The sequence below is a fragment of the Mustela nigripes genome, chromosome 2 (genome assembly GCF_022355385.1).
Source record: "Mustela nigripes isolate SB6536 chromosome 2, MUSNIG.SB6536, whole genome shotgun sequence".
NCBI lineage: Eukaryota > Metazoa > Chordata > Mammalia > Carnivora > Mustelidae > Mustela > Mustela nigripes.
In genome coordinates this window covers 62,033,463-62,048,387 of record NC_081558.1, presented here as the reverse complement: position 1 = coordinate 62,048,387, position 14,925 = coordinate 62,033,463, and the positions used below count along the sequence as shown (strand labels likewise).

The 14,925-nt window shown below is 45.0% G+C and overlaps 1 protein-coding gene across 3 annotated transcripts in view; it reads left to right on the top strand.

Moving 5' to 3' along the window:
• Positions 1–11,870, top strand: part of XYLB (xylulokinase) — a 47,655-nt gene extending 35,785 nt beyond the window's left edge. For all 3 annotated transcript variants that reach the window (XM_059390538.1, XM_059390540.1, XM_059390541.1), the window contains 4 exons: positions 2,696–2,754; positions 3,280–3,367; positions 5,977–6,071; positions 11,529–11,870. In XM_059390538.1, coding sequence (XP_059246521.1) covers positions 2,696–2,754; positions 3,280–3,367; positions 5,977–6,071; positions 11,529–11,606 — 320 coding nt within the window. In that variant the 3' untranslated portion in view covers positions 11,607–11,870. The remainder of the gene's footprint in view (positions 1–2,695; positions 2,755–3,279; positions 3,368–5,976; positions 6,072–11,528) is intronic.
• Positions 11,871–14,925: the final 3,055 nt, after the last annotated feature.

Genomic DNA, 14,925 nt, shown 5'->3' with positions numbered 1-14,925 from the left:
TCTGTTTGTTTTTTTTTAAGATTTTATTTATTTATTTGACAGAGAGAGATCACAAGTACTCAGAGAGGCAGGCAGAGGAGGGGGGGGCGGGAAGCAGGCTCCCCGCTGAGCAGAGAGCCTGATGCGGGGCTCAATCCCAGGACCCTGAGATCATGACCTGAGCTGAAGGCAGAGGCTTAACCCACTGAGCCACCCAGGTGCCCCAGCAGCATTTCATTCTGATTGGAAGATGAATGCATCTTATTTCTCTGATAGGTGATTGCCTGTCCCTTTCCATGTCTGCCCTCTTAGCTCAGTATTACTTCAAGTTCTGATTCCCCTCAAGACCTCCAGGCCCCCTCCCAGGCAGCAGCTCATTTTGGCTGGAGGGCAGTTCTTTTTTTTTCTTTTTAAAGATTTTATTTATTTATTTGACAGACAGAGATCACAAGTAGGCAGAGAGGCAGGAAGAGAGAGAGAGGAGGAAGCAGGCTGCCCACTGAGCAGAGAGCCCGATGTAGGGCTCGATCCCAGGACTCTGAGATCATGACCTGAGCCAAAGGCAGAGGCTTAACCCACTGAGCCACAAAGGCACCCCAGAGGGCAGTTTTTTTTTTAATCTGGGGGTCAGATGCTGCTGCTGATCAGTGGAAGTGGGTAGGGACAGAGGCTGAGAGTCTTGAGGTTCTGAAATCACTGGTATATTGTCAGTGCATGAGGGCTTCCGAGTCCCCACCAACACTTAGCATTAAGCACCTTTGAATCCTTTGCTAATCTGAGGGATATAAACTAGTATCTCAGTGTTACTTTCATTTGCTTTTTTTTTTTTTTTCATTAATAATGATTTTGAACAGCTCTTTATAACTTTGGGTTTTTTCCTCTATGAATTGGCTGTTTGTATCTTTTACCATTTTCCCCACATTGGACTTCCCATCTTTTTCTTAACCATTTGCAGGAGTTTGTCATATACTTCGAGTAGTACTAGATCCTTGTCAGCTTTCTGTGTCACAAGCATCTTCTGTCATTTGTCTGTTATCCTTATTTATAGTGTTGGCAACTGAACAGAATTTTGATTAAATTAAATCTGCCAATATTTCTTTTTAAATTTTATGCTGTTGAGATGCTGTTGAAGAGGTTTTTCCCCTCTTCCAGTGCCACAGAAATTTTTTTTACATTTTGTACTGTTCGTGTAACTTCCACGTTTAGAACTTCTGGAGTTCACCTTTGTGAATGGTGTAAATCAGGATCCGGTTTAATTTTTTTCCACATGATGACCCCATTCCCTTTTCCTTCACTACTTGTAGTGCCCTTTTATTCATATAGCAAGTTTTTATATATATATGTGGGTCTCTCTCCGCATCCCCTTTGCCATTCCATTGGTTTATTCATCTGTTCTTGGGACAAACCATCATTACAGCTTTGTAGTATGTACTAGTTGGCCAGGTTTGCATGACACAGTACCATAGACTGGATGGATCAAACAACAGATATTTATTTTATCACAGTCCTGGAGGCTCAAAGTCTGAGATCAAGGTATCAGCAGGGTTGGTTTTTCCCACGGTCTCTCTCCCTGACCTGTAGATGCCTGTGTCTTCACATGGTTTTCCCACTGTGTATCCTAATAGACTCTTCTTATAAAGGCAGCAGCCATATTGGATTAGAGCTCACCCTAATGGCCTCATTTCAATTAACTACCTTTTAAAACATGTATCTGTCTTTATCTCCAAATACGGTCACATTCTGAGGTACTAGGAATTAGAACTCCAACATACAAATTTTGAGGAGACATAGTTCAGCCCCAAACATGTCTTAATATCTAATATAGCAACTCATCCCTCACTTTTCTTTTTTCATTGTTGTCTTAGCCATTTTTGGGTCTTTATTTTTCCATAAATATACTAAATTGATTCAGTTCTTTTATTAAAAAAATCCAGTTGGAATATATGTTTAGGTTGCCTTGAATTTATAAATTCATTTGAAAAAGTTGACACTTTGATAATGTTAGTTCAAATCCATCCAAGACCATGGGACATCTTTTAATTTACTTAGGTATTCCTTTTGTACTTTAATAAGTTTCCATTTTTTTCCCACATAGATACTTCTGAATTCTTTGCTAAGGTATTTCCTGGCTACATTGTATTTCTGGTTGCCATTGTGAATGGCAACTATCACATTTGGTAATTGATTTTTGCTAGAAATGCCATTGTTTGTTATAAGTTGGTTTTTGTATCTGGCAACCTTATTAAACTTTAATTAGTTTGCTTATTTTTTATTTTTCTAAGTAGTTTGTTATCTGTAAAATAATGGTAGTTTTATTTATTTTCTTTAAATCCTGATACATTTATTTATTTTTCTTGCCTTATAGGCATGGCTAGTATAACTAGTACTATGTGACAGAGTAGTGGATGATATTAAGTCTTTGTTTTGTTCCTACTATTTATTATCTATTGCTATGTAACAAATTTCTTCAAGACCTAGCAGCTTAAAATAACAGTGAACATGTATTATCTTACGTGGTTTCTGTGGGTCAGTAATTTTGGATTAACATAACTCAGTCATTCTGGCTGAGGTCTTCTTCTCAAGAAGACCTGAGCCCTGTGTGATAAGCAAGAGGCATTGGCTCAATACAAGCCCTCTGTGGCTGAAGAACTCTGCAAAAGTCTTTTTTGTCTTGGAGAGATTGTTACAGCCATCAATGTTTTCTTCTTCCTTGCAGTGCCCAAGACAAAGATTCTGGCCACTGGAGGGGCATCTCACAACAGAGACATCTTACAGGTATGTGATGATAGCAGCCCAAGCAGTAGGGCCTCTTCCATGTCTGTTACTTCTAAGAGCCAGACACTGTCCTTATTGGACTGCCTCTGTTCCCACTGCTGCAGATGTCTGAACACCAGACTATCACATCATGGGGCTGTCAGTGTCTTACTGGGACACTGAGAAGTTTCGGATGTAGCCTGAGGCTGTGTCAACTATTGACTTATAATATACCTGTCTTAGATAAAAATTCTCTAAAAGAAGAGCCCAAGTTGGGAATTCTTCTATAAGTGGATTGTTGAGAAAGTGCTCCCAGGAGACAGTGAGGGGGGCGGTAGGGCCAGGGGAGATGCTAAGGCCCCCAGGCCACCCTGACTCTATTATTATTAGGGTGGCATGGTCGAGTATACTTACTGTAAGGCAGTAGAGGTGGAATGGAAGGCATCAGAAGACACATGAGGAAAGAGAGCATAGAAAATGTGTGCCAAATGTCTGTGTTCCCTCCGAGGAACAGCTTACCCCAGTAAGAACCTCCTTCCTTTTCAGGTGCTTGCAGATGTGTTTGGCGCCCCAGTATATGTCACAGACACTGCCAACTCAGCCTGTGTGGGCTCCGCATACCGAGCTTTCCATGGTAGGTCGAGGGATGGAGAGTAGAGCCTTCTGGAAGAGTTGGGGCACTGGTTGGGCTAAAGGGGATAGAAAAGGGGAAATTGGAATGTTCCCAGTCTTTAGGGACATTGGAGTCTTGAGCTTCAGTTTCATTTTTCTCCCTCCTAGCAGGCAAGAACCAACTTCAAATCTTCTGTTCTTTTATTCTGTATTTAAAGTGGGGAAAGAAAAGTAGGTTCCTAACTGAATGAGGCTTGGTCACACTCAGGCTCAGCACAGGGACATTGGGAAAGGACGTGGGACATGCTGGAGGGCACATGGGGGGGGGGGTCTGGACACCTGGTGGGCGGGAGAAGTGGATGAAGTCCAGGGCCATCATTTCAGCAAATGCAGGAAGTGGAGACAAAGCTGAAGGCTTCAGAGCCAAACAGTCCAGTACCCTGGACAGCTCCATGAGGGCCCATCGCTCTGATGGAGGCCTTGCTGAAACTCTGATCCCCCCTTCCAGGCAGGTTCTCCTGGGAGCTGCCCCTGCCCACAAGGGGCCCATTTAGTCAATCTGCCCTGTGCTCTGCTGGCTCCGACTGCTCCTCCAGCTGCCCATTTATCTCAAGGGCTCTCTTCCCTCTGGCAGTTCTATTCATGCATTTACTCTTCGCTTTTTAACACACCAATTTAAACTTACATGTTTCTATCAACATTGAGAATTAATCAGGGACCAGCTCCTTCTCTTAATAATTAACCTCTTACTCTTTGACACCCCTCCCTCCTTACCCTGTCTACCTCACCCCACCTCATGCCACCTCCTGTGTCAAGATCACTGGGTAATTTATTTCCAGATTGTGTTTTTAATTAAACTTTACATCATATTGGCTTTTATTTGTATTTCCTTATGAATCTCTCTCTCTTTCTAAATCTGTGCATTTTCTTTCTCCTTTTTCTTTTCCATGGTAGTTTTGTTGGACTCTACAACCTAGATAAGTTTAAGAGGAAATTTAATAGGTGATAATTTTGGAGGCGTTACATACCCTGCATGGACTTTGTTTTACCCTCTACAAGAATGCTACCTTCTGGGGCACCTGGGTGGCTCAGTTGTTTAAACATCTGACTTTGGCTCGGGTCCTGGAATTGAGCCCTGAGTCAGGCTCCCTGCTTAGCGAGGAGTCTCCTTCTCTCTCTCCCTCTGCTCTTCCCCCCACTTGTGCTCTTCCTCCCTCTCTCTCAAATGAATAAATAAATAATATTTTTTTTAAATGCTACCTTTTTTGGGCAAAGGACCCTAACTTCAAAATTCTCCCAGCACCTTGAAAATACTGTTTCCATAATCTTCTGGCCCTTAGTGTTGCCCATGAGAAGCAGCTCAGGGCCCACTTCTCACTCCTCCTCCTGCTAAAGTGGGAAAAGCGCTGCCCTTTAGGGCCTCCACTGCTATGTGGCACTGCATTTCTTTTTTATTTTTCCCTTTCTTTGCCTATTGTTTTGCCAGAGGTTACCTGGGGCAATACCCCACTCTGCCCTTCAAAACTGCAGCCCATGCAAAGTCCAAGCACACCGGCCCTCACCCTGAGGTGTCTCAGCCACTTCATGTCTGTTCTCCCAGCTGCGTCCAGGCTGAACCTCACACATAGGCAGTCTCTGAATGAATAGACAAGGGACCAGTGTCTTTTGAGTGGTATCTCTGCTGCCCCCCGCCCCACCCTGTTCCCAGGCAGCTCTAAGCCGAGATATCCCAGCATTTTCTTGGAAACTGGGCCTCATGTCTTCCCCAGGCCCTGCCTCACTCACGGTGGTCTTATGTTTCCCTGCCAATCTGATAGCACTCCTTAAAAACTGTCTAGAAATTCCTCACTTTTCTGCCCACTGATGGTAGACTTCCCTCCTTCCCAGCCCTGTGCTCATTTGCTTGGGAGTATTTATTGAGTGTCTCAGGTATGCAGGTGCTATGTGAGGCCCAGTGCCTGGCTTCACAGAGCTTTGGGCTCAGCAAGGGCAGGACCTTAAATCTGGGGCCAGAAATTGTACGAAGTCTCTGGGGACAGCAGATGGTACTTAGGGGTGGAGGGTTAGGGAGCCTCGGAACAGGTGACATTGTAAACCACAGGTTGTCTGAGAAGAGCATAGGTCCATGAAGAGAGGAAACGGAGACTCTCCATACAGTGAAAAGGCTCTGAGGTAGAAGGAATCCTAAGAAGCCTGGGGTGGCTTCAGTGCCCTGAGCCATGGGAGCCAGGTGAGGGAGGAGAGGCAGGCAACTCCTCCTGTCAGGTGTGGGGTCAGGGAGGTGGCGGGGAGTGGGAAGGGGGGTTGGTGTTAGCTGCCCTGCTGGGACAGCTGCTGTCCCAGCGAGCAAGACAACGTAGGCCCCGCTGGGGAGAGGTCTGCACATCAAATTTCTCTCTCTTCTCTCTCTTTTCTTCTCTAACAGTTTTACTGAGGCACAATTTATATGACAAAAAAATCACCCAATTTTAAGTGTACAGCTCAGTGATTTTTTAGTAAATTTACTGAGTTGTGCAACCATCACCATAATCCCATTTTAGAATAGTTTATCACCCCAGAGATAAGATGCTATTTTTAGTTAATGTCTTCATTTGCAACATGCACTGATATGAAATGAGCTTTCCCTTCTAGGCCTTGCAGCTGGAACAGACGTGTCCTTTTCAGAGGTGGTGAAGTTAGCCCCAAATCCCAGATTAGCTGCTACCCCAACCCCAGGAGCTTCTCAGGTGAGAGACCTTCAGAATCTGGTCGTAGCCTTTGCATTGTGAAAACCAGCCACAGTTAACTCTTGAAAAACACAGGAATGATGGATGCCAGTCCCCTTGCAGACACAAAAATGTGCATATAACTTTTGACTCCCTCAAAACTACTAATAGCCTACTGTTGACCAGAAGCCTTACTTATAACATACCTAGTCAATTAACACAAATTTTCTATATTATATGTGCTATATATTACTATAACCAAATAAACTAGAGAAAAGAAACTGCCAAGAAAATAATAAGCAAAATGCATTTACCATTTACTCTATTGAAAAAAAAATCCACCTGTAAGTAGACCCACACAGTTCAAACCCATGATGTTCAAGGTCAACAGTAGGTTTGGTTCTTCTTTCCAAAAGGTAAGTTTGGCTCTGTCACTTAATGTTGAAGTTGATGTGTTCAGCTAATGGGGAAATCATCCTTTTGGGGTTTTAACTGTCAGGGAAACAGAGCAAAAGGAGCCAGGTTGTCAGCTGAGATTCACAGATACTGATGATTTTATAGCCCCAGGGGTCAGATCTATTGCTGGGTATGTCTTCAGTGTTCCATATGCCTCAGAACGAGCCCTTATACTTCGAGGGTTACAGAAGCCACAGAAGGACTCTGTCACTTAAGCATAAGACGTGCTGCATTTGTAGCCCTCAGATCTGAAGTCTGGATCCAACACAGGTGTGCAGAAAATCCAGGAAATCCCCCCTTGTTACAGCTTGGGTTCTCTGGAAAGCAGACCCTGAGATGCTAATTGGGGTGCAGGACATTTATTGGAGGTGCTCTTGGGATCTACATCCATGGAGGGGGAAATGAGGAGGCAGGTCGGGGCACAGTGAGGAGGTGAGCCATGGGGCAATCCCTGTGGAGACCTCAGCCAGCCCTAGGGCAAGTTCTGAAGCTGGGCTGACTCTTTGGACTCTAACCTAGCTAGGGTGAGGGGGCTGGGCCATTACACCTCATGTCAGCTGGTCTCCGTATGCAGTCCACCCCAGGATGGGGTAAGGCAGCGCTCTCTAGCCAAAGCCATCCCCAAAGGGGGCTGTCAGCTGAGGGCTGGACGAATAAGGCCTTTATTCTTAAGGAGCACTTTGGGTGGTAGGCCAATGCATCCAGTATGCCTCTCTTCCTGTTTGCAGAATGTTCTTGCAAAACATTCTGGGGCTGTGCAGACAGAGGGCGTTATTACTGATGCAGCAGGCAGTAGGGGCTTCATGCTTGTCCCAGATTGCCTTGGCCCTTAAATGCCATGGGACAATATGGAGTGGGCCCAGGAAGATACTGTGCACGCACTGTGTCTGTGTCACAACCGAGTGACCCCAAGCTTAGGAAACTCCCAAATTATAAAGGACCTGCAAGGCAGATCTGCCCAACCTTTGCCCTCGATGGAAACATTTTCTGTACTAGCCTGGTCAGCAAGTAAATTTTCCCTCTGCCCTGAGGACGACTCTATCTCTATCTGCCAGTGCTATTTGCTGTATAAACATTGAAAAGATAGTCTGCAACAAAAGCTGTCACTGGATATGTAGACACATCATGGAGAATTGTCTCCCAACCTATCTTGGGCCAGAAGCTCCCCGTTTCTGGGTGACCACAAAACCCACACATGTAGGTGTGCCCTAGCTTCTATTACTTTGTCCTTAAGTTGTGTGTCGTTACCTTTAAGAGGCAGCTCAAGGCTATAGGAAGATCTCAACTGATATAAAGGACCGTTGCGTTTTCATTCTTACCTTGCCTGTCCTACAGCATGTGACCTTCATCTGACCTTGAGCAGCATTTCTCATCTCTGAGCCTATTCGTCTGTGAAGTGGGGATAACATCTGGTCCTGCCTACTTTCAACCCGCTAACTGTGAGGCTTAATAAGACTCCTTGGGAGGCACCTGGGTGGCTCAGTGGGTTAAACCTCTGCCTTCGTCTCAGGTCATGATCTTGAGGTCCTGCGATCGAGCCCCACATAGGGCTCTGCTCAGCAGGGAGCCTGATTCCCCCTCTGTCTCTGCCTGCCTCTCTGCCTACTTCTGATCTCTTAAAAAAAAAAAAAAAAAAAAAAAAACTCCTTGGCTCGAATGGCTTTATTATGTAACAAGAAGTCTGACTGTAGTCAGGGGGCTGGTTCTGTGGTTCCACAATGTCGGGCTCTGGGTTACAGTCCCTGTGGTTCTACAGATCAGCAACGGACAATGGCAACATGATAACCACCTATGTCACAATTTTCTAGAAGTCTCATTTAAAAATAAAAAAAGGAAAAATAAATAAATGACTAACTTCAAATATATTTTTTATCTAATCCAGTATGTCTGAAATACTGCCATTTCAACAGGCAGTCAATAAGAAAAATCGCTAATGTGCTATTTTACATTCCTCTTTTTTGTAAGAAGCTTTTGAAATCTGATGGGCATTTAGTCTTGTAGCACTCATCTCAGTTCAAGTGCTTTCAACTGTATAAGACTTATAGCTCCTGTGTTGGGTAGCCCAGCTCTCAATGTGCTCCAGGTAACCCCAGGATGTCTGCAGCTGCTCCAGACATCTCACTCCCCACCCCACACTGTATCCATAGGCAGGACTGAGAGCCTGGCATTCGGCAGCCCCTCCTTACACACTTCTTGCTCATCAGGGAGAGAATCCTGGTCTGCTCTCAACTCCCAATAGGACCAGGCTGCCAGTTGGACCTATGGTCACACTTGGTTGTAAGAAAAGGCTGGGGTAGGTTCTGGCTTTTTTGTCCTCTAGAAGGAGACCCACGAGGGAGAAGATAGTTGGAGAAAGCTTTAGGGCGGCAGACAACTGCACGTGTCTCCTTACAGGTAGCAAACACTCTGTGTGTGTACCACCACCTTCCCTGGCTTGCCCATGACCAGAGTCCCTAAGGGCTCCTGGAACTCCATACCCTTCAACCCAAGGGCAGCATCAGAATCCTTTGGAATGCCAGGTTATAAGCAGCAGCAGGCTGTGTCTGTTGGTGGAATGACCTATTGGAGGTGGAGGACTGGTCTGTAAACTCCTTGGGAATGGGGGACCGTGCTCTGTGTTCTTTCTGTGGCACGTACAGCAATCAGTGTGCTCAATGGGAAACTCAAAACCATACCAGTGTTTTCTGCCTGCTCAGCTGAACATTGCAGTTTCCTCCTAACAGAGGAGGTCCAAGCTCTCGATGAGTTCTCTGTTCTCTGTCACCTTCACCAAGCTGCTCCAGATGCGCCCAGAGTGGGCCCTGGGTACATAATCAGTGACTAAAGCACTTGACTTTGGAGCCAGTTAAGCCAAATGAAGGAGTGGGATTGGCATGAGCGAGTAGTGGCATTTGTGAGTCAAAAGGAAATCTGGGTCCCTTGGTTAAGTGTTGCTTGTCTATAAGACCCCATGTGCTGACCGGAAGTGCCCACATTTCTCAGGCAAGGCTTATTGAGTCACGGATGAAAGCAGCTTAAAAAAAAAAAAAAAATGAGGGGGGAAGGAAGGTTAAGAATATGGAGTTGTAAAAAAAAAAAAAAAAAGAATATGGAGTTGTGAGGGGCACCTGGCTGGCTTAGTCAGTGGAGCACGGCACTCTTGATCTCAGGGTGCTGTGTGTGAGCCCCACATTGGGTGTAGAGATTATTCAAAAATAAGATCTTTTAAAAAACCCTTTTCCCTTATTGGTTTTTGGTTTGGGTTGATTATCCAACACACTGCATATATAATTTTATAGCCCACTTAAAAAAAAAAAACACTACAGTATAACATGAGTATTTATATTCTTTTTTTTTTTTAAGATTTTATTTATTTATTTGACACAGAGAGAGAGATTACAAGTTGGCAGAGAGAGAGGGAAGGAAGCAGGCTCCCTGCGGAGCAGAGAGCCCGATGTGGGACTCGATCCCAGGACCCTGAGATCATGACCTGAGCTGAAGGCAGAGGCTTTAACCCACTGCGCCACCCAGGTGCCCCGAGTATTTACATTCTTAAAAATGAACATATAGGGGCACCTGAGTGGCTCAGTGGGTTAAGCCTCTGCCTTCGGTTCAGGTCATGATCTCAGGGTCCTGGGATCGAGCCCCGCATCGGGCTTTCTGCTCAGCAGGGAGCCTGCTTCTGCCTCTCTCTCTCTCTCTGCCTGCCTCTCTGCCTACTTCTGATCTCTCTCTCTCTCTCTCTGTCAAATAAATAAAAAAAAAAAAAAAAAAAAAAAAAAAAATGAACATATACATTATTTTTAATGACTGCAAAATATTCTGTTTGGCCGTAATTTACTTGTGATTTTATATGTCTTAGAGCAGTTGCTTCTAGTTTCTTTGTTTTCTGTTTTTGTTTTTACAAAAGATTTTGCCCATTTACTTGAGAGAGAGAGAGAACACGAGCAGGGGGAGCAGCAGAGGGAGAGGAAGAAAGAGGCTCCCTGCAGAGCAGGGGAGCCCGACGCAGGGTCTGATCCCAGGATCCTGGGACCCCAACCCGAGCCGAAGGCAGATGCTTAACCGACTTAGCCACCCAGGCGTGCCTTCTAGTTTTTAAATTACTGTATTGAAATTATGTGGGTAAAAGGTTGAGAAAACTTTTTCCTATTCTGCATGAGAATTTGAACTTTGGTTCAACTACTAGCTCTGTTTCCTTTGGAATGTCAACAGTATTACTATGCAACATCGCCGATGTAAAAATGTCCTTTAAGTGCGGCCCTGCATCTAGAGCGGGGAAAACCATATATGCCTGATGGGAAGTCATACTTAGGGCCTCCCTGAGCCCAGTGATGTCTCATGGGCATGTGTCTTGCCGGCGGAGTTGTTATAAGAGATATTCCCATGGGGCATGAGGTTTCAAAGCCAGGGTGCCTCTTGCACCTGTACCATGTGGATTTCACTCCCTTGCATCTGAGCTGTAGCATAGGGGGCAGGGAGACCCTTTCCTGGACACTGGTCCTAACTGCTGTTAGGACCACTACGTCGTCTTTGACTCAAGTTTGCTTCTCCAGTGTGCCGTACTGGTGTGGCCCATGGTGGTCTTAGGAGATTGGACAGTTAGTGGTATGGCACCCTACATTTAGGATGGTTTCCTTAGGAGAGCTTGTAGAAGTAGAATAACTGGGCCAAAGACTGGGCATTTTCAAGCCCTTTAATACCAATGTACAGTCAAGTTGATTTCCAGAAGGGTTGCACCACCAACTTCACCAGTTGTGCAACAAGATGGCATTTCCAGATATCTTCACCAGAATTTTTAAACATTTTGTAGATTTGATAACAAACTTTTTGGTCCTGATTTGCATTTTTTAAAAAACTTAAGCTGTAGGTTTGGGAACTACTAGCGTTTCCTCTTTTGTGAATTGATGCCTCCTTTCTTTTGCCAAGCACAAACGCTTAAATTGCAAGTACATGGCATGCTAAATTTTAAAATTGCAAGTTGCAAAGAGATGAGAGGCACCTCTCCCTTCCCATTCTAAACTGCTCTTTCTGCCCCTCCAGGTCTACGAGGACCTTCTCCCACAGTACGCCAAGCTTGAGCAGAGAATCCTGTCCCAGACCCCGGGGCCTCCAGAGTGAATTCCTCAGGCCCAGGCATCCCACTTTGAGACGTACGTGCTCCTCCTGGACAGCAGGGATCCTCTTCCCTGTCCGAAGGGACTCTGCCTACCCGTCTGACTCCTCGTGGTGCTGCCTGGAACTACCTGAAACCCACCTTAGCGCATCTCCCTGAATGTAAATGGGCTGTTTCTGATTCTGTGCCCTTGTGCCCGGGGCAGGAAAGCCTCTGTCTTCTCCTGCCCTTTATCTCGGGGGGCAAGATAAAGCAGTGAGTCTGGGATATATCCAGTAAAAATTGTGACTTTGCCTCCTTTCAAATGCAGAAGTAAAGTGAATACAGGGACCTAAATTGGGTGAACGGTGGAGACAAAGCTGCCCCCCCATATTCCGACCCCAGCAGCCTCTTCCCCAACTCTCACTCTGGCTTCTCCTCCTCAAACTGTAACCCACAGTCACCTGCCCCCTCCGTACTGTGACCCTGCAGTCCATCCTCCTCCTCCCCACGCCAAACTGATCTCAGCTGCTGCCTCCCTCCTCATTTCAGAGTCTGAAGGGCTTCGTAGTAGCTTCCTTTCTTGTCTTTCCTTGCTCACCCTGTACCTTCCATCCTTGTCACCTCCCAGCATCTGCCCCTTCATCCTTCAAGATCTCTCCTCCCTCCCCACGCCCACCTTTTGTAACTCACTGCCTCTTACCCAAAAAGCTTGACAGGCCTAATGACCAAGCTTTCTGTCCCCCTCCCATCCACCCTGCCCACTGGCTGCCTTACTCCCCAGAACACCAGACCACTTGCAGGAGCCCTCTCCCAAGTGGTACAGGGTAGCACCTCTCTCCCTCCGTCCCTTCCTTCAGGAAGAATTTCCCTAATTCTGGATTTCTTTGATTCTGTTTCTGTTTTGTCATTTAACATATTCTCTATCTTCTGTATTTCCTATAAATTCCTATAAATTGGTGATTGGCTCTTCAACCTCCGTGCTATTGACCTGGAGCTGGGTAAGTTTTGGTTGTAGGGGCAGCGGGGTCACTGGCCTTGACCCACCAGATGCCGGTAACACGCCCTCCCCAAGTTGTGACAATCCAGAATGTCTCTAGGCATTGCCACGTTACCTCCTGGTGGGGATAGGAAGACAAAATGGCCCCTAGTTGATAACCACTGACCTGGAGGCTTGATCTGATGCACATGTGATTATTTCCCTGTTTATGTCAGACAGCTTCCTAAGATGGTGGTGTGTTCTTCCATCAGGAGGCACATGTGTCTGGTTTTCTCTCATTTGAGGGATGTTCATGCCTAGCTCCATTAATTCACTAGGGATACAGTCTTGTTATTCCTCTTCATTTACCCGGGATTCTTCTATGTGACAGACATTTCCTATCGACTTACCCAAAAGAGCTAGGAGAGGCTTGTCCTCTGTTCACCAGTTTTCAAAATAATGGGTTGATTCCCAAGCATCGTCTAACAGCCAATAGTTTTTTGTTTTTAGTGCCAATAGGATACATTTGATATATTTTATGTATTTTAATCCATTATGGTAATTATTTCTGTCCTTGCCTTCTTTTTGATAGTCATTCTCTGCAACTTTTCTACTGTTTTCCTGATCTGCCATTTCTTACTTACAGGTACAAACGCTCTGTGTAGTCCTTAATGACTGCTGGGCCCCCAGTTTTTATCCTCATCCCTCTTTTTCTCCCATTTTGTCCTCTTTTATTGGATGATTTTGTCTCTTCTTGGGTTTCCACTACTTATAGGCCAGGAGCACTGATCTTTGCTTCCATCCAGAACTCTCCTTGGAGTCTACCAGAATTCTCACTCAGAGGAGTACTTCATACTCCACTTACCTTCCTTTGCCCTTCCCCAAACCTCCTCCTCTTGTGTTCCTGTTTCAGTGAATTGACACCACTGTTCATCCATCCATTGACTGAGGAACCCAAACCCCAAATGCAGATGTCCTCCCCCTTTCCCATGTCAGCCTCAGATCAGTCACCAAGCTGAGTTTGGTTATTCCTTTGTTAACTCCTAAAGCAGTCCCTTTCTCTCCTTCCCTCCAGTTTTACTTTGGGCCCCTTTATTCCATGCTCAAGTTATCCCAAAAGCTTACAGATAAAGTCCTGTGTGATCTGCTTCCTGCAGAGTCCCCCCAATTTTACCTTTGCTGCAGGCCCTTGCCTGAATTGGAACCTCAGTTAAACCAGACTACTTATGGTTTGCACCCGGGGTGGAAAAGTGCTGCAAACCGGGTCTGAGACCTGGTCGGTCAAGGCAGTGGATAGGTGGACATCAAAGGAAGAGACTTAGAAAATGAGTGGGACCAGTGGCTTCTCTTCTGAGAGAGATGAAGTCTTGAAAGGAAGCAGTGTCCCTAGCAGGCTTGGTGGATGAAGAAGAAAAAGAAAGCAGAAAGCTGAAGATAACAGCCTCTCGGTAGCAAGTCAAAGATTCAGAAGAAAATGGACAACTTCCCCACCCCTAGTTCCTAGACATTACTTATTAAAGACACTTTACAACATTAACCAGTTGGAAAAGATTCTCTTGGACCAAGAAACAGAGAAAGCCATTCGATCAATCCATTTTACCTCTGCCCCCAAAGAGTTGCGTGTTATTGCAAGCATGTCAACATAAATAGATCAAGGAATTCACTGTGTATACAAATACAGGAAGTAAACAGAGTGAGAATCATAACTTTTCAAGCCAAGGAAATACTCCAAAATAAAGAGAACAGAAGAGAGTAAACCATAACAACCCTCCAACATCTCTAAAATAAATTTTGGAACAGTTGTGGATAGGAAAGATACCACAGTTCGGAAAATTTAAAACTCAGAATAAAAATGAAAAAGCAACAGGAATATATGAAGAGAGAAATGACCAAGCTTGGGAAACAATTTGAGTGAAAAATTAAAATCATCATAGATAGGAAGACAAAATCAATAGAGATGACTCCAAGTATAGTAAAGCCTATAGAGGTTGGGAATGACAAAAGCTAAGAGAGCAAAAAATACAGAGGAAGAGCTGAAAAGGTACAGAATGAAAATGATAGGTAAAGAAGTAACAGGCAAAACTGGAGCTCCCAGAAGCTACCAAAAAAGAAGACAGTGGAATTGGTTAATAGTTAAAACTGCTCCAGGAGAGGGACGCCTGGGTGGCTCAGTCTGTTAAGTATCTGCCTTTGGTTCAGGTTATGATCCCAGGGTCCTGAGTTCAAGTCCTGTATCAGGCTTCCTGCTAGCCTGCTTCTTCCTCTGACAAATAAATAAATACAATCTTAAAACAAAATAAAACAAAAAACCTGCCCCAGGAGAAATTTCTGAAAAAGCACAAAGAAGACCTAAATCTTTATCTTGA